General features: G+C 45.4%; 1 protein-coding gene across 4 annotated transcripts; it reads right to left on the bottom strand.

Moving 5' to 3' along the window:
• Positions 1-1364: 1364 nt before the first annotated feature.
• On the bottom strand, positions 1365-19473 carry ATMIN (ATM interactor). 4 transcript variants are annotated; one of them, XM_073659124.1, is made up of 5 exons: positions 19194-19327; positions 18565-18738; positions 12414-12539; positions 11973-12172; positions 1365-3444 (listed from the first exon to the last, which is right to left on the bottom strand). In XM_073659124.1, exons 4-5 carry the CDS (start codon positions 12164-12166, stop codon positions 1737-1739), a joined length of 1902 nt encoding a protein of 633 aa, XP_073515225.1. In that variant the 5' UTR covers positions 12167-12172; positions 12414-12539; positions 18565-18738; positions 19194-19327; the 3' UTR covers positions 1365-1736. The 4 variants fall into 4 exon arrangements, with proteins under 4 accessions (XP_073515225.1, XP_073515223.1, XP_073515224.1 ...); XM_073659122.1 differs by lacking the exon at positions 18565-18738 and having other exon boundaries at positions 19194-19473; XM_073659123.1 differs by lacking the exons at positions 18565-18738; positions 19194-19327 and adding an exon at positions 18038-18557.
• Between the last annotated feature and the right edge of the window lie 308 nt (positions 19474-19781).

Genomic DNA, 19781 nt, shown 5'->3' on the forward strand with positions numbered 1-19781 from the left:
TAGCCATTCAAAGCTTTGAGAGAAAAAAAAAAAGACAACACGTAGATTGTTTGACAATCTGGATCAGTCTAAAGTGCTATTTACCTGTAAATATTGGGGTAATCTGTAGATAAATAGCATATAATTCATGCAGGAATGGCAAAGGACTTGTTACCGGTAACAGGATTTTCCAGAACCCATGAAAGCACCACCTGAGAGAGGGGAGCCACCCATCAAAGGACAGGAAACCTACTGAATTTAAAAGGGTGGTACATCTCTTCTGCATCAGTTGGGTCACAGAGCATGAGAACACCTCCAGATAGTTATATGTACAAACCATCACCAATAAATACCATCACATCTTCTAGACTATACACACAGTGCTGGGGGGGATATAAGGGTACTGTCACTGGCTCTGAAAAATCCTGGTACCGGTAACTAAGAATTTTCCCTTTCCCCCCATTACTGCACCACCTGAGAGAATTATATAGAGAACAGAATCCACCCTAGGGAGGGATGACTGCTTGTAAAACCCTTCTCCCAAAAGGATAGATCAAGTTGATAATGTTTAGTAGAAGGGGAGGACCATGTCGCGGCCTTACATATCTGGTCAATAGACACTTCTGCCTTCTCAGCCCAGGAGGTCACCGCAGCCCTGGTGGAATGAGCCTTCAAGTTCTCTGGAACTGACACAAACCTGCTCTCTGGTGGTCAGACCTCAATTTAAATGAGGGACCAGCCACAGCCACTCCTCCAGCACCTCCTCCGGACCCCTCCCAGAAGCATTATTCATTACTTCCAGGCAGTTTTCTCCAGCACACTACACCTCAGGGTGCCAAGCCAGGTGCACCCTGAGCATGCACAGATCCGGGTTTTTGCAGCCGCTTTCCATGTTTACCGGCACATCCGGGCACGCCTATTTGCAATCACCTAGTCATCAGCGCGCCCTGCGCATGCGTAGACCCGGGCGGCCTACATCACCAGCTCGCTCGACATCAGGATATGCCAATCCAGCGCGCTCTGTACATGCGCAGTCCAGGACGACGCAACAGCCGGCAGACATTTGAAAAAGTTCTCCGCACAAATCCCTTGAACCGGTGGTGGCGCTTCAAGGACCCGCATTCCTCCAGCAACCAGCCTGGATAAGTCTTTCATTGAATCCTTCCTGAACAGTCCTGATCTTCAACTTACGGTACCCTCAAGAACAGGAAACTAAATGATGCGGGGGAGAGGAACCACCCTTTTATTCAGTAGGCTTCCTGTCATTGATGGGTGTATCCTGCTCCCATGGTGTGGTCATGAAGGGGAGAGGGGGGGAATATAAAATACCTGCCCTTTCTGAGAAATTTGTTTTATGCAGGTAAACTATACAAAACCTAACAAATAAAAACAGAAGACATTTTGCTGTCCGATATTCTTTATCATCACTGTATAAATAATTTACAATGGAAACCAAATAAATAAAGTGCTTTTCCGTGTGTCGTCGCCAATATACAGAAGTAGCCAGCCGCCTACAAGTATGATGTACAATTACACATGCATTTCAGAATCACTGTAAAAATAGCACTGCTTCAGTCATTAGGCCGTAGTCGTTTGTGCACCATGCAGATGCTGTCACATTTTACAGCGGGTGCGAAACAAGATGGTTTGTTTAGCAGGATACATGAAGACATGCATGGACAAATCAATAAATAGAGGGAGTGGGGGAGTAGTGTTCATTCGCTGCTATCGGCGTGATTAGTTCGGAGGTGAAGTGCTCAGTTGTCAGATTTCTCAGAGAATAAAGAGAACCTCTCCTCACAAGTCTGGGTCTCCACCGAGCTGAACTGAGACTCCATTGTATTCCATGCCAGGTCAGCCAGGAGAAAGTCGTCCATAGCAGTCTGGGTCTCGTTACTAGTCAAGAAGAGACTTCCAAGAGTATCAAAGGAGCTGTCAGTAGTCTGCGTTTCGGCACAGTTCAGCTGCACATGACTCTCGAGGCTGGGGCAAGGCAGCGGTTTGCTGGTTGATGACCCATCTGTGTGGCTCTCAGCATCTGAAGAGTCTGTGCTCATCGAGAAACTAGATTGCTTCAGGATGTTCCCCAGACGCAAGTGAGAACTATTGTCTAGAAAGTAGTTGAGGTCAGTTTGGGTTTGCGTATCAAACATTTCCATGCCGAGAAGGTTGGAGTTTGCCTTGTTCGTGAAGGGCTGGACTGAATTGTCGGAAAACAAAAAGTCTGTCTGTGTTTCAATATCCAAGTATTCAGAATTGAGGTTGCCCAACACACTCTCATCCGTCTGCGTCTGGATGTTTGAGGCGGAAAAGAACTCGTCTATGTCAAAATCTAGACTTGGGTTCTGGTTACAATTAGACGAAAGGTTATGGTCTCCACCTGACATGGACTGGCTGGATATGTTGTCCGAGAATATCTTTTCCAGATCGCTCAAAAGTTCCATGGTTTGAGTTTGGTTATCGATCATGTTTTGAGGTGGGAATGTCACATTTTGAGAGTTAAAATTCATGAAAGAGGTTGGCTTAATTTCCTCCACCCTTAGGTCTTTGAGGTTACTGGTTTCCAGAAGGTTTTGTCCCAAGACTCCTGAAATATAAGCTTGGCCAGCCTGGCTCGTTTGTGTAGATACGGTGTAAAGAGAGCTGGTGCTGGTGAAGATACTGTCACACATAACAGACTGGTCCACCAGGAGCGGGTTATCTCTCAACATAGTGTTAGTTTGGGTTTCCCGAGAAATTCCATAAGTGCCACCAGGATTAATGGAGGCCTCCGACAGAGATTTGGTGGGAAAAGCAGCACTTTCGTGAAGCGTCTGAGTCTCGACACTAATAGGTAGAGCCATTTGGGCACTGATTGACAAGTCTGTCTGAGAAAAAGACGACACGCAAGATTCAGGAGAGGTCCAAGAGTTATTTGGCAACATATTAGGCGAGAAGAACGACAAGTCTGTTTGGACATCAGATGTCGTTCTGGTTTTCGTAATCACAGTGTTAGAGATAGGGGGCTGCGATGCTTCCATATTGACCTGCACATACGTATTTAAAGAACTACTCGATAAGGAAGCATCGGCATCTACGCCAGAAAGAACAGTCCCGTTATATGGAGGCAATATCTGTAATGTACTCATTAACGACCCTCGATTATTAACAGCAACCATCATGGGCTTCATGGAGCACTCTGCAGATGACACTAGGACAGGCAGATGGGCCAGCTGCACCACGGGTAGTTTAATTAAGGTCAGTTTCGGTTTTGGTAAAAGAAGCTTTTGTGCTTGGTTTGATTGGATGCAAGGGATGTCTGTCACATGGGAACTAGAGTATGTTTCATTTGTGGCAAGTGCCTTTATGTTGGCCACCTGCTGGCTGACGTTTGTGGTGGCTGTGGACACGGTGGGCTGTTCTTCTATCACAATTTTCTGATTTTGCTTAGATGCTTCAAGTTTACGCTTCTTTACAGGTGGATCTCTGCAAGCAAACCAGAAATTACAAAGATTTATTACATACATTTTTCTATCAGCAGCATGTCGATTTAGTCTGAAAATAATGCAGGTTCATTGCAAATTTCACTCAGTCAAGTATAGGTGGCTAAAATCCACAAAAACAAACGCTCCTCAACAATGAAACTGCAACACCAAGAAGAAAGTCATGGAAATCTGGAAATCACAGGATGGACATAATATACAAATAAAAAAAAAAAAACATTTCAAAAATATCTGGGTTTATTCAGCAATGAGTGCAAGTCCCATAAGCAGCCCCTTTATCCCCCAAGACTGCCCGTTAATGACCAGGCCAATTTTTACAATTCTGACCTCTGTCACTTTATGAAGTAATTACTCTGGAACGCTTCAACGTATCCCGCTGATTCTGAGAATGTTTTTTCGTGACATATTGTACTTCATGATAGTGGCAAAATGTATTTGATATGACCTGCATTTATTTGTGAAATAAAACAGAAATTGGCAAAAATTTTGCAATTTTCAAACTTTGAATTTTTATGCCGTTAAATGAGAGATATGTCACACAAAATAGTTAATAAATAACATTTCCCACATGTCTACTTTACATCAGCACAATTTTTTAAACAAATTATTAATTTTTGGTTAGGAAGTTATAAGGGTTAAAAGTTGAACAGCAGATTTCTCATTTTTCACACAAAATTTACAAAAAAATATTTTTATTTTAGGGACCACATCCCATTTGAAGTGACTTTGAGGGGTCAATATGACCGAAAATACCCCAAAGTGACACCATTCTTAAAACTACAAAACCGGTGCAAGCGCTCAGAACAGGATAAATGTGAGCCGAGCCTCACTGTGATCTTTGGGAGGCAGAATGAACAAATCAGACGCAAGTGAAAGATTGGTTTTATTTTTACGCCGTTCCTCGTGTGGTGTAAGTGATTAGACTTTATTCTTCTGGTCGTTGCGATTACAGCGATACCAGATTCATATCAGGTTTATGTTTGGCTGCTGTCACACACTAGGACTTTTTTTTTTTTTTTTTTTGCAAAAAAAAAAAAAAAATAGTTTTTGCATCGCCATATTTTGAGAGCCATCATATTTCAGCCAACAGTCATATGATAGCTTGTTTTTTGTTGGAGGAGTTGACGTTTTTGTTGGTACATGACATTTTTTGATAGCTTTCCATTTTGATTGTTGGGAGGAAGAATAAACAAAACCAACAATTCAGGAATTGTTTTTTTTTTTTAAAATGCCGTTCCACGTATGGTCAAATTTATAAGGCTGCGTTATTCTTCGGGTTTACAGCGACACTACACTTAAAAAAAAAAAAAAGACAATGTTTTGGCGCTTTTACAGAAAAAAATTTTTTTGCATCGCTTTATTCTGAGAGCTATAACTTATGGCAGCCTGTTTTTTTTTTTTTTTTTTTGCAGGACAACATGAAGTTTTCAGCAGTACCAGTTTTTATTTACATTAGTCTTTTTGATCGTGTTTTATTCCACTTTTTGTTTGGCAGTATGATAAAGCAATTTTTTGCCTTGTTTATTTTATTTTTTTTTTTACAGTGCTCACTAGGTTAAATGAATAGTGGGACAGTTTTATAGGTTGGGTTGTTCCGGACACAGCGATACCAAATGTGTACTTTTATTGTTTTTTATTTTTTTTCATAAAAATATATTGTACCCATAAATATTTATTATCTTTGTGATTTTTTAAAAAAAAAAAATACTTTTACAACTTTAAAAAAAACAAACAAAAAAAAACACTTAGTCCCACTATGGGACTTTCACTTTCGGCAGTCTGATCACAGTTATAAGGTATAGCAGTGCAGGATCATTGCTATGCCTTATAGCTGTCAGCCCTGCAGACACAAGTTAGTTAGATCATGCACTGCGCATGATCTAACTACCTCGCTAGTGCCTGGTGGCCTGGATGTCGGGTCACCATGGCAATGATCGGGACAGCGCGCGGTCTCCGATCCAAGAGCAAAGGGGCCGCCGTCCCTCTGCCTGCTCGCTAAATGCTGTAATTGCAGCATTTAAGGGGTTAAAGTGGCAGAAGCAGTGCAGGCACCGCTCCCTGCACTGAGTGCCGGGTGTCAGCTGTCAGAAGTAGCTGACACCCAGCAGCTATCGCGTCCGCACGGTCTCGGTGCGCACAAAATCGCCTAGACGTAGCCATACGTCCCATGTCGGTAAGTACCAGGCCACAGGGACACATGGATACGTCTCATGTCAAAAGGGGTTAACAACCTCATTGATAGCAGTTGAGGCTGAAAGTGCGGAAATTTCAGCATGTGTCACTCATGCTCCATACTGAATAAATTCAGATGTTTTGGAAAGATCCTAGTTACTTACCGGTAACGGGATTTTACAGAGCCCATGACAGCACCACCTGAGAGAGGGTATCTGCCCACCAAGGACATGAACCTACTGAATAAAAAGGCGGTACCTCTCTTCCGCATCAGTTTTTGTTTCAGAGCATGAGAGGGCCTCCGAAAAATATGTACTAACCTAACTGCTACAACACCTTAAGAAGTGCACACCATAAGTGATAAAGGGGAGGGAATTAATAGGGTGCTGTCATGGGCTCTGTAAAATCCAGTTACCGGTAAGTAACTAGGATCTTTTCCCCTTCTCCCATGACGGCACCACTTGAGAGATTTAGAGAGATCAGACACCAGAGGGAGGGATCACCGCTTGCAACACCTTCCTCCCAAAGGACAGATCCGTAGAAGAGGAAAGGTCAAGACGGTAATGCTTGTAAAATGTAGCGTTAGGTGACCAAGTTGCCGCCTTACATATGATGTCGATGGGCACATCCGCTTTCTCCACTCAGGAAGCAGCTACAGCCCTGGTGGAGTGGGCCTTCAGGTTCTCTGGAACTGGCAGATTGCTAGAAGAGTATGCTAAGCCAATGGTGTCCCTGACCCACCTAGCTATGATCCCCCTTGTAACATTAAGCCCCTTCCTAGCCCCCTGAAATGAAATTAATAAGGTGTCACTTTTTCTCCAGGCCTTCGTTACCTCCAAATACTGGACTAATACCCTCTTAACATCTAGAGTGTGAAGTTTTTGTTCCTCCGAATCCCTAGGGTCAGGATAGAAGGAAGGGAGAGTAATTACTTGTGTCCTATGGAATTTGGAGGCCACTTTTGGAAGAGAAGACCAGACCCGGCCTAAGGTTACTCTATCCATACACGCCTGAGTGAACGGATGGTTAACTGACAGCGCGTGCAGATCACGAGCTGAAGTTAGAGCTACCAGCATGGCTATTTTTAAGGTGAGAATTTTCTCCGAAGCTTCCTCTAAGGGCTCAAAAGGGGGACTTGGTTAGTGCTTGTAGAACCAGATTAAGGTCCCAAGGAGGCATCCTTGGAGTAGGAATAGGTCTAGATCTACTGAAAGCTTTAATGAATCTGATGATCCACCTATTCGCTGCTAAGTCGTAATTATATAGTGCCCCCAGAGCTGATACTTGTACCTTAAGGGTACTGGTGGCTAACCCCATGCTTAAGCCTTTCTGAAGGAATTCTAAGATGGCCCCAATAGTAACCCTCCCTTTGGCGGACTGACCTGAGGCAGACAGAAACTTAGCCCAGGTTCTGCCATAGATCCTAGTAGTCACCGGCTTCTTACTCGCCAGCAGAGTAGTAACTAGACCTGGAGAGAACCCCTCCTGCGTTAGTAGTGACCTTTCAAAATCCAGGCCGTCAAATGCAGGCCCGATCTTTGGGGATGGAAGACTGGGCCCTGCCTGAGGAGACCTGGGGTGCCGGAAGAACCCATGGATCCGCTTGGGACATTCTCTTCATCCAAGTGAACCATGGTCTCTTGGGCCAAAACGGGGCGATCAATATAACCCTCGCCTGTTCTTCTCAGATCTCCCTTAGGATGGTAGGGATCAGCATTAGAGGGGGAAAGGCATAGGCCAGGGTAAAATCCCAAGGAATTTGCAGCGCGTCCACCGCAAACGGCCTTTTCCGATTGTTTTTGTTTGCAAACAGATCTATCTGAGGTTGTCCCCATCAGCCGACAATCTGCTGGAATACCGCTGGATTCAACTCCCATTCTCCTTGTTTCAAGATGTGCCAACTTAGAAAATCGGCTTTTACGTTCTCTTCTCCTTTTATATGCAGCGCCGAGAGCGTGAACAGATGACTCTCGGCAAAACAAAAGATCTGATCCGCTACTAACATCAGAGGAAGGGATCTGGTACCTCTCTGGCGACTGATGTAGGCGACTGTCGTTCGGTTGTCCGACATTATCCGGATGTGATGACCCTGAAGAAGAGAATTGAACTCTACTACCGCGTTTCTGACTGCCAACAGCTCCCTCATGTTGGGAGGAGAGACCCGTCTCGCTATCTGACCAGAGGCCCTGTATTGAATGATCTCAGGTGACCTCCTCAGCCTTCTGCGCTTGCATCTGTCGTAATCGTATCTGACACCTGGAAAGACCAAGGAACCCCCAGAGGTAGATTTACCGGATTCATCCATCAATCCAGCGAGTTGATCACTAAACTTGGAAGCAATATTCTTCCATCCAGGCGACCTCTGAGCCGTTTTTGTCTGCTGTCAGGATCTCCTGCTGAAGACGTCTGGAATGGAACTGGGCCCACTGAACTGCTGGGATACAAGAGGTCATCATTCCCAATAGAGACATTGCATTTCTCAAGGTCATGGATGGATTGCTGATTACCCGTGATATTAGGGAACTGATCTTCAGTTTCTTGTCCTCTGGCAGAAGACAGGTCTGGTTTTCTGAGTCCAAAATGAGACCCAGGAATGATTGAACCTTCCTTGGTTTCAGTCTTGATTTTTCTAAATTTAGCAACCAACCCAAGCCGTTTAGACTGGCCATGACCTCCGCCAGAGCCAGTGAGCAGAGTTGTTTTGATCTGCCCACCACTAAAAATAGTCAAGATAAGGGATGACTAGGATATCTTTCTCCCTTAGATGAACTGTGACTTCCAGGATAATCTTCGTGAAAACCCTAGGAGCCATGGAGATGCCAAAGGGAAGAGCTGCAAACTGAAAATGCCTTATGTGCTTGCCGAACTGTACAGCTACCCTCAGAAACTGTTGGTGTGCAGGAAAGATTGGGACGTGGTAGTAAGTGTCCTTCAGATCGAGGACGCACATATAACAGTGCGGAAACAACATTTTTATGCCCGATTTTATTGATTCCATCTTGAATGGCCTGTAGATCAGATGGTCGTTCAGCTTCTTCAAGTTGACAATGGTTCTGAAGGAGCCATCCGGCTTCTTTATTAGGAAGAGAGTTAAGTAAAACCCTCTCCCTTGCTCGGGCAGTGGTGTTTCTACCAGAACCTCCTTCACAACCAGAGTGAGTACCTCCTGCTGCAGGGCCATCTGCTCTCTTAGGCCTCTGGGGGGCTGAAATTCTGACGGTGCTTCTGGGAATGTTTTTGAACTCCAACTTGAGCCCTCTCCTGATTATCCCTAAAATCCAAGTACTGGACGAGATTTTTTCCCAGGCGGGAAGGAAGTGGGACAATCTTCCTCCCATCTGGGGAGGTCTGTCACTTAGGGGCTTTCTTATTCTCGGAGGTTGGACCCCCGAACAAAGGATTGAGCAGAGTTTAGACTTTGACTGCACATCCCCTGGCCAGCTCTTGAGCCATAGTGCCCTACGGGCTGCATTAGAAATATTTGCTGACCTGGCAACCAGCCTAATTGAATCTGCAAATGCATCCGCAAGGAATGCAGCCGCCCCCTGCACAAGAGGAAGATCCGACAGAATTTTCTCTCTAGAGACATTCCCTTTGATCTGGTCCTCTAACTGTTGAAGCCAGATCATCATAGACCTGGCGGTGCAGGTGGCTGCTACTGACGGTTTCAGAGCCCCCGCTGACGACTCCCAGGCCTGTTTAAGAAAAGACTCCGCCTTTTTATCAAGCTTATCTTTTAGGGCCCCCAAATCCTCAAAGGGCAGTGTGGATTTTTTTGAGGACTTCGCAATGGTCACATCAATTTTAGGGGGTTTGTCCCACTTAGCTGCATCCTCCTCTTCAAAAGGGTATTTCCGCTTAGAAGAAGGCAGCTGGCCTTTCCGCTCTGTTTTTTTCCATTCCCTATCTATAAGAGACTTGATTCTCTCATTAACTGGGAATGTGCGTCTCCTCTAAGCCCCCGAACATGACATCCTGAACTGTTCTGGGAGCTTTAGTATCAGCAATACCCATAGTCACTCTTATAGCCTTAACGAGTCTTTCAGTATTGTCCACTGAAAAACAAGGCCTACCCCCTCCGTCATCATCCAAAGACTCTGATGATGAGGAGAGGTCAGAGGGGGAAGGATATTCTCTCGTGAAACGGGACTCCACTGACTCCTCTGAGTCTGAGGAAACCCGTTTCTGCTTCCTCTTCTTACGCGAGGTCAAGCCTTTTAAAGGAATCCCTGACCTCCGTTTGGATCAAAGTTTTTAATTCCATAGAGAACCTAGAGGACTCCTCTGCTATGGTTCTCTGGATACAATCCGAGCAAATGTTTTTAGCGTAGGAGGTGGGAAGGCTAATTTTGCATAATGCACACTCCTTATTTTTATTCTTGGAACTACACTTTTTTGGTTCCTAACACCAGAAGGAAATGAAAGGAGAGAAGGGAGAAAAAAAAAAAACAGAAGAGCACATTACTAAGGTGAACTTTCACGAAGATCACTCACCACACTGCCGTTCAGATTAGGGTACTGGATGCGGTGGTTGCCGTTCACATGAAAGCTCCCATCTGGCGGAGGTGGATTGACGAGATTTCTTCTGACCGGTTCTGCCGGCCCCCACTGCTGTGGCTCTGAAGATGGGAAGACTCCCGATGCTCCGGCTTGAGTTGTTTACGCTGCTTTGGCAGCTGTGGCTGCTGCTGTTCCTCCTGCGGTGGAGAAAGCTGCTGCCCAGGTGACTGCGGCTACTCACTCATCATGACGGGGATGCAGACACCGCCATCTGGACTGCTTCCCATCCTTATAAAGAATAAGGGGCTCCACATTCTTTGGGCTCCTCCCCTTCCGGCAACAGTGTGCACTCTCTTTCGGCTTAACGCAGGATTTTTTTTTTTTTTTTTTAATTTATGCCAGCTGGCGCGCTACGCCGCAGGATCCCTCCTGCGCTGCCCAGCGGTTCCGGCGCGCTTGCAAACGGGGATGACCTGGACATCGCACCCCGCGCAAGCGCAGACCCAGGCTTCCAGTGCACTCGAGCTAGGGTGCGTCACGACCCCGCGCGTGCGCAGCCCAGACTTCCGACGCGCTACGTCACAGGGCGCGACGCTGCACGTGCGCAGCCCGGAAGACCTGCCTGCCGGCGCGCTCAGCCATGGCCATCATGCGAGCGCAGACCCGGCCGCAGGACCCAGCGCACGCGGGAGAGGACCCCGAAAGGCACCCCCCCCGCTCGCAGACCCAGGTGCCAGCAAGATGAGTCTGGGAACAGAGGACCATCTGCTGCTTCTTCACGGCCTCCAGGCCGCATCGATCCCGGGATCCACGGTCCAGACCCCACGATCAGGTAGGCGAGGCACCACCTAGAGAGGCTCCCATCAAGGACAGGAACCAAAACTGATGCGGAAGAGAGTTACCGCCTTTTTATTCAGTAGGTTCCTGTCCTTGGTGGGCGGATACCCTCTCTCAGGTGGTGCTGTCATGGGAGAAGGGGAAACTTTTGTTTCCATTTTATCATCATTTATATATCACCAACATGTTTATACAGCCTATGATTTCCATAATGCCACCACTTTTCCTTCTTGTTGCAATTTCAATGTTGCGGAGAGTCGAGACCCTGGCAGTGAAATCCTCAAAAATTATTTCTCTAAGCTTCTAATATTGCAGCCGTTAGGACGGGACATCTGCACAAAGTGACCGCGACAGCCTGAGGCTGCAGTGATCATATGGGATGGATCGCTGGCACGGGAGGCCAGGAAGCACAGGTATCTATCATTTGAACAGTCATTCAAATAGGCTTCTAATCCACAGTAATATCTGCAGCTAAATCTACACTATCCAACTTCTGGATTTGCTATGGAAAGTGTCTGCAACAGGTCTGTAATGTGTGAAAGTACCCCAATTTAAAAAAGAAATAAAAATTATTAGTCTGGTCTTTTCTATAGTAACATATGGATGTGAAACCTGGATTATAAAGAAACAAGACAGAAGAAGGATCACCGCCTTCTAAATGTGGTAACAGGATGTCATCAATACCATGGATGGCAAGAAGAACAAAAATCAAGTTTGGAACAGAGGACGCTGGAAGCAAGGATCAGCAAGCTACGACTTGCCTACTGTGGACACATCATACGAAGTGAGCAATCACTGGAGAAGGACATCATGGTCAGAAGAATAGAAGGAACAAGGTGAAGAGGAAGACCAGCAACCAGATGGCTTGATACAGTCAAATTAACCGTGAAGACTCTGGTGGACCTCTCTAGGCTTGCACGAGATCTATCTTCCATCAAGTCGCCGTGGGTCGAGACGGAGTCAAAGGCCGTTAAATAATAATCTTACATATAAATCTCTTACCTGTGCTCAACAGGAATCTCGTGGCCCATCCTGAGGGTGTGTGATAACAGAGCCGTTCTGCTGGCGTAAGGACAGCCACACGTGCACCTGAACGTCTTCCCACAGTAGCCAACGTGCCGCTTCAAGTCCCACTCGGTGCCGTATGAATTTCCGCATTTGTCACATTTGTGCTTCTTTTCCGCGTGCATTTTCATGAAGTGCTGAGGTTAAGACAAGATACAAAAGGGGAAAAAAATAATAATCTGTGGTTTATTATTAATATTGTGGTGGGAAGAGGGGAGCTTTTAGGCTGGATCAGCTGTAGGGTAGGACAGGACCCGAGGGGTGAGATTGCTTCATACATTATAGGGTTTTTTTGGTGGGGGTGTTGGACATGGAAACCCTAAAGATGTGTGGTCCGATGCTTGGACATCTTCGATTTTATATAAGCAGGACACATACCTGCTTTACACGGGAGAACTGTGAGAAAGGTCTGTTGGTTCCTCGTGGGCATCCTTCTATCGGACAGCAGTACAGCTTCTGTGAAGCCTTTAAATCTTTCCTTAATGTAGGATTCGTTATTCCATCCTGCAAAGAAAAAAAAAAGAAAATGTAAAGTATCGGTCTGTGATATGAAACCTAAGCCAATGTAGTTTAAAAAATAAATTGTACCGGGTTCAGCATTGCAAAAAATGTCACATTATACGGTACACCGGAGCAGATCTGATGGCACCAGGCAACATCGTACACCTGCTCCGGAGAGGAACAGACTTAGGGGACTTCCAAAAGCACAAATTAAGAAATTCCCTAGATGAGAAGAAGCAGCAGATGGTGACCGTCAATGAGCTGAAAATTTTCAAGGACGCCAGGAGGACACATTTACTAAAATAAAAGTACATAACGTACCTGCAAAGCAGCTACATGAATAATCAAGAATCTCTGCCCCATTAAGAAATGGGCACTTTCCATATTGTATAAGGTATCCACTACCCAAACTTCTACATAGAAAACTAAGCCCTCCTGTAACTTTCCAGCTAAATTGATTGTCTAACCTTATGAAAGCCATCAATATCAGGGAGTGATATCAGACTTTGGGGAGAGGTAGGAGCGACGATCAGCTGATTACCCCAGCAGCTGCTTTTTGAAGGCATTGTCTATCATGAGATCAGATTGATAGACATTTTTTGTTGGAAAAGTTTCAGCAAAACTTGTATTTTAGCCATTGAAATCCCTGGTCTTTGCATGGGGCAGCCCTTGCCGCAGCGGGGCAGCCCTGGACTACATACAGTCCCATACATAATGGGCTTCACTAGTTTTAGCCCATTATAGTTAAAGGGCACCTTCATATTGACAATGCAGACAGATCTGTGGGCTGCACGGTATGCAGAGCTCTGTCTGAGCTCCTTTTGGATGGTCTGAAGGAGAGTTTGTGATTGTATCTGTCTCTGGAGTTCCTATCAGTTAATTTAGGACCACAGATCACATCAAAGTTGAATGTACAGCAAAACAAATAGCCTGTATAAGCAAAACCGGGCTCACTTTTTAATGAAACCAAATTGCAAAAGTGATTTTTAGCCCCAAATATATGAATTTAAAGAGGTTGTCCACTACTTTTACACTGATGGTCTTTCCTCAGGATAGGTCATCAATGTCTGATTGGCCGGGGTCTGACACTTGGCACCCCCGCCGATCAGCTGTTATCGGCGTTGGCAGCCTGAACTACTCGATTGTGGAGCCGCTCCTTCTGCTTGTAATGGCCATCGCAGGGTATTGCACATCTGCTGGCTGTTGAGTGAAGAGGAGGCGGATGTGCAGTACTCAGCCCCCGCCACTACAAAATAGACGGAGCAGCTCGGCAAATGATCACTTCCGGCCAGGAGCCGCAGACACGGATAACAGCTGATCGGTGGGCTGCCGGGTGTACCCATAAGCGAACAACCCATGTCTTTAGTGAGTTAATCTCTAACATAATTCATTGTTCATCATGAGCACCATGCACTAGATCAGGGGTGCACAACATTTTTGGTCCAAGGGCCACATTGCCATACTGAACCAATCCCAAGGGCAGCAAAACTTTTGGAAAGGGTTAGTTACATGAATACATCACCAGAACCACCATCAGTGCATTAATACATCACCAGAAATACATTTTGACTATTTAAGAAGGATTTGGGGAGTTTCTGCTCAGTTTGTGCAAAAACAAAAAACACTAAGTTTTAACATGGCCATTAAAGACGTTATGGATTGCTACAGGTGTACAAGATCAGAACAACCGTCAGTACATGAATGCAGCGCCAAGCTCGGTACAGTGATCAACTGTATTGTCAGGTCAGACCCATGTAAATCTGTATTGCATGAACCCACAATTTCCATTATGTCCTTAACAATAGTAAGGAGATGAGCTGGGTGGTGTTGTTACCAGCCACCATACAGGAACCACAGCACTGATGAGACAGTGTCACAAAAAACATTTACATCCAGGTACCTTATAGGTGACATCTGATTGGAGTAATTTGAAACCCTTTTGTCTCCATGTAGCACAGATGCCATGCCCAAAGCTTCTCTCCATAGACTTTCCTCTGTCTTCAGCAACACATCCCGACAGGGACCATAAAAAAAGGCTGCCTTCCCTGCTCTGCCCCACTCCATAATGCCCCCCCCCACGCCCCGCCCCTCTCCATATCTCCCCTAAATGGTCCATCGCTATATTATGCCCCCTTTTACAATACCCCCTAATTGCCCCATAATGTCCCAACTTGCCACATTATGGGCCCTCGTAGTAACACTACCCTTCCCTCCCCCATCCCTCATCTAAAATAACATGACATTAAATCTTTGGTTCCTCCATGGAGCGCTTACCAGTGCCTGAAGGGTCCTCTTCCTGTGCGGCTCCCCAGCAGCAATGTGTTGATGTCAGCAGTGAGCTGACCTCACCACGCTGCTACACGTCGGGGAGGGGGCCTGATGGAGCAGGCCTGCACTAGATTCACCCATGCATGCTGCCAACATCAGTACCAGACTGCCAAGGATTTCCAATATTTCTATCTATATTTCTAGCACACACAAGAGTGACATTTCCCAGCTTGTCCGCTTCATGTTCCTAGCTGGGGCCAGTGCTCTCAACAACAGAGGTCTTGTGCTCACCCCTTAAAGTATGGAGGTTGACATGTCCTCGGTCCCCCTTTTAAATCCATGAGCCCCTGGATTCATCACTTGCGCATATATACATACTGTACATATATTTTATTTTACTAAAAAGGTGACTTATTTTTTTTGTCTTTATTTGTAAACATTTTATTTTGCACCAGATTCTTCAAAATGGTGCACGGGGGTAATGAATTTTGTGCAAAATAAAAACAAAATTAATTATTTTTCTTTAACTTTGTGCGAGTTGCGTTAAAACCTACGGTGTTCCGTGGGCGTAACACTACTCAGACAGCACAGGGTGAGGGTAAAACAGTGTGACAATACTTTATTGAACCAAACAGACAAACCGATAGGACAGTCCCAGCAAATACCCAAGATGGTAGAACATTACACAGTCTCACCCTTCCTTCTCCTCCACCCACCTGGGATAGAACAGCAGCGACTTTGGGACTTCCAGGGCTCAACCAGTGGCCCCCCGCTTCTGGTGGGCCCCCACAGAGAGGAGGTAGCGGCAAGCTTAGGAAGCTGACAGTCCATCGAGGTACAAGGCCAGGAGACCCGAGGGTCCCACCCTGGCCTCTCTGACAGTTTTCATGGGGCCAGATGACCAGCTGGTCCCACCCTGGCTTCTCTGAACGTCTCCATGGGTTCCAGGTGACTGGAGGGTCCCACCTGGCAACCCCAAACAACATATCTATGTAGCCAGGTGACTTAATTGTCCAAACCTGGTCTCCCCAAATTTATTCATGGGTTCTCTAATGGTCAATGGAGCAGATCTGTATCCTTCTAGCCAGGGCCGTACCCTTAGGCTGGAATCCTGTAGAATCCAAATCTGTGTCTCTCTGGATGGAGCCATGCTACCAAACTACTGTCCTGAATAGTTTATCTGATCTTTGATTCTCGTTTGCAGCAGGATAGAAAACCCTTCTTATATTTACATCTGTGTACCTGTATACACAGGTTGGGGGGTGGGGGGGGGGGTGCAGGGCTCGGGTCTCATTGTTTGAGCATTTAATCAATTTGCATAGTTGGTATCCCCCTACTCTTGTAAATCAACAACTAGCTGGCTTAGTATAATATGCAATTTAACAAACATCATTGTTCACAGACCAATAGAAGTCAACATTCAGGGTTATACAAATACTAGTCTGTCCTTCTTGACCCACCAAAGAAAAACACATACATTCAAAAGTCAACACAATAGTGTATGTCTCTTGACCTAACAAATCTAGATGTCTGGCTAATTAAGATTAGAAGCTGTATCCTCACAGTTACAAAAAAAAAAACCAGAAGTACTTAAAAATCACTCCAGGGAGGTGACTGGAGTATATTTGAGGAAAAATGTAGCGTCTTTTAAAAAATATTGAAATTATGAAACCGCTGAAAAACCCAAAAGCCACTCACAATAGCGATCAAAAAGAAACGGAATGCATAAAATAGACTTACGAAATTGCACCAGTTAAAAGAAGATTTTGGCGCCAATCAAACGCTGGAGCTTAGCAGAAATTAGACAAAAAGAAGCCACCAATGCAATAATGGCCGCACCCTATGTGCCTGAGAGTATAGCTCATGGCTTTCTTACACGCTACCATTCTAGGTTGTTTGTAAATAACTTGCACATGCTCATTTGACACTGAAATATAAAAAAGGTGGGCTCAGGACCTGACCATTGTGGCTACACGTACATATGCATTTCCTGAAACAAGAAGTCAAAGTTTAAAAAGCCCCAGTGGCCAGTGTGAGAATTGCAATTTTTTTTAATTTTTTTTTTTGTAATAAAAATTGTGATCCGAAAAAAAAAAAAAAAATTGGGGGTCATCACAAACTGCACTGGTGCATGGGGTCATGTGATATGCCCTCTGTATTTCCTATGGAGCGTAATGAAGCGTGCCCATCTCTCCAGTTCTATCCTATTCTTCCAAAAGCAAATTCAGGGGAAAATCAACTATCATCAGGTGTTTGCTACCTTATCCGAGAGCAGCATGATGTAGTGGCAAAGACCCAGATTCCAAGGTTGTGGCACTTACTAGGCTGCTTTCTGCAGTTTTGATAAAATTAGTTTTCTCTGCTGCAGATCTCTGAATACTGAGCCCTTTTAACCCCACCCACATCATTGATTGGCTGCTTTCTATGTACTCTGCATAGGCAGGAAGCGGTCAGTGGTGGGGCGGGGTTATATAGAGCTCATGAATATGGACAATGACCTGGTAGCAGGATTACTAGTCTTCTAGTGATAATCTCCTGCTGATAAAACAGTGGATTGTATGAAAACTACAGCAAGCAGACCAGTAAGTGAAATCACTGGAATCGGGGTCTTTGCCCCTACATCATACTGCTCTCAGATGAGCTGGGAAAAAAAAACTAGTGACATTTCATTTAATGGGAAGTACCGACAGCAATAATTAGAGTTTTATGCAGAACTTTGTCTAGTTTCCACTATCCAGCCTGACAATCATAGTCATTTTAGGAAAAGTAAAAAGTGAAAAAGTTAATCAAAACTTTATAAAAAGGATCAAAAGACGACCCTCCATCCACAGGACAATAGATTTCAGTAACCTTCCATCCTGATAAAGCCTTTGGGGGTGGAGCGTGGGCCGCAGGCAGGAGCCGCACACAATAGGGAGCGGTTACATTGCATCACAGGCTGACAGCGGAAAACAAGACAAACAGAAGATTAATATAATAAAATAAACAGGAAACTGAAGCAAACAAATGTCCTGACATCAGCTCAGACCTCTGCACGACACAGTGATGCCGGCAGTAGCGCATCAGGCGGCGTATTGATAATGATCAGGGCACCTCTATATAGTGCTAAACATTAAACCCATATTGGGGGCTTATTAATACCATTTCGTATCTCTTGGGAGTATTTTATAATTCCGCACTATTAAAAGGTGGATTCCCACCAACAGAATGTGGCATGGGTGTATGATAGGTACCGGTACTAGCAGTATGATCCACATCAATGGGTTCTGTGGCTTTCTCCATTCACTTCAATGAAAGTCATGGAGAGAGCCGAGCTCACGACATACGTCATCACCTCTCCATGAATTTTCCACCATGGTGGTCTCACCATGCCATATAGGGGATCCCAGTTCAGGAAAGAGGAGCAGGTCTAGACAGTGGGGTCTTTGACTGCTGTGGACCACGTCTGCTAAAAGATGCTCCCAGCCAACCGCTGCTGAAGGGGTAGCAAAGTTGTTAATCCATTTATCTCAAATCGTTGGGGGGATTCCTTATGTTGGACCCCCAGGAATCCTTATCGATACTACATATTTTTTATCACATAGAAATATTCTGCATTAGTCCTAGATCTCTGTATTGCACTGATCCTCTGTCACTCCTCCTGGAAATGTATGAATAGATTAATGGGGGCATTTTTTTTTTCTTAGCGGATGTGTCCCTGCACAGCCACATATGGTTTGCAGAACCATAATCTGTGGCTGCCAACCAGCAAACTGCAAACCTTTTATTCCCTGGCATCTCTTCTGTTTAGGCCTGGTGCAACATCACTATCACGGAGCCACCTCATCATGGTCGAATGAGAAGAGATGCCGGTGGGAGGGGGTCTGCAGGGCTCAGGCACTGACATAGCCGCGTGATCAGGGGTTCTTATGAATCCTTTCGCTCATCAGTCAGGCTGCAGAGAGGAGAAGGAGACGGTTAATGCACATGTTGTAGACACGAGTTTAAACAACTACTGTATTTCTTATTTTACAACATATGCAACCTCAGCCCCTTTTTTTCATATGAAACTAGACAACCCCTTTAAATCCCAGTTGTCAATGTATTGCCAGGAGGAATAACAGAGGAATACAAAAAAGCAGCCTATAGAGCATGAAGGTAAAATGAGCTCCAATGGGAAATCAACCTGATCTGTGCTGGCTGCTAATGCCTATAAAGGATAGATGGGCACTAGCTAGTAGCCCACCCATTTACACCCGACTTCCCATATCTGCAGACAATGTAGCAACCATACAATCACAATGTCATTTTCTGCTCCTCCACGGAATTTGTGTTGTTGTTGTTGTTATTATTATTATTACAACCTCCCTTTTTAATGATGTTTTTTGGTACGTCCCAGGATTCTCTCACCTGTACTCCATGAGACTTCACCAAGTGCATGTTCAGAGCGGGGGGGTTAGGGAGCACTTTACCGCATCCATTCACTGTACACAGAATGTTTGTACGGACCTCCCGGGAGAGCTCACTCACTGACGGCTTCACAATCTCCCAGTGCTCGCAGGAGTACAGCGCCCGTACCCGGGGCCCTCCGTGGGCCGCCATGGTACCGCTACCACAGCGCCGTACACACAACCGGCGTGCACCAAACACCTCACTCCTCACAGCCTAGTACGCTGCCAGATCTATTTCCGGGGGCGGAGCAAAGCGCAGGAGCTCAACGCTATTGGAAGAAACATGATGTATTTGCATATGTGGGCGGTGCTAGTACATGGGCGTAGCTATTCCCGTTCTGGTCGTGTTATGTGTGAAAAGTTACTCCTCCTACTGTCAGTAACCTTCCGCATGGTGTTACACCTGGTAAATAGTTCCCGCGCCAACATTGTTATGTGCTTATTAGTAGCCTTATTCATGGCCATTGCGTATAATAATTATATACAGTGTGTAATACATCATGTCTGATGTTATAGAGACTTAAACGGCATAGGCTACGGAAAAAAG

Source organism: Phyllobates terribilis, unplaced genomic scaffold, assembly GCF_046119375.1.
Source record: "Phyllobates terribilis strain yellow unplaced genomic scaffold, ASM4611937v1 Scaffold_13__5_contigs__length_258822181, whole genome shotgun sequence".
NCBI lineage: Eukaryota > Metazoa > Chordata > Amphibia > Anura > Dendrobatidae > Phyllobates > Phyllobates terribilis.

Bases quoted from the DNA above. Each gene is read 5' to 3' on its own strand.
- ATMIN (XM_073659122.1), bottom strand. From the start codon at position 19,385: ATGGCGGCCCACGGAGGGCCCCGGGTACGGGCGCTGTACTCCTGCGAG. The intron at 12,173-12,413 runs GTATGTGTCCTG...TCTTAACCTCAG, and splicing joins AGTTCTCCCGTGTAAAGCAG to CACTTCATGAAAATGCACGC. The intron at 3,445-11,972 runs GTAAGAGATTTA...GTTTGCTTGCAG, and splicing joins GAGATTCCTGTTGAGCACAG to AGATCCACCTGTAAAGAAGC.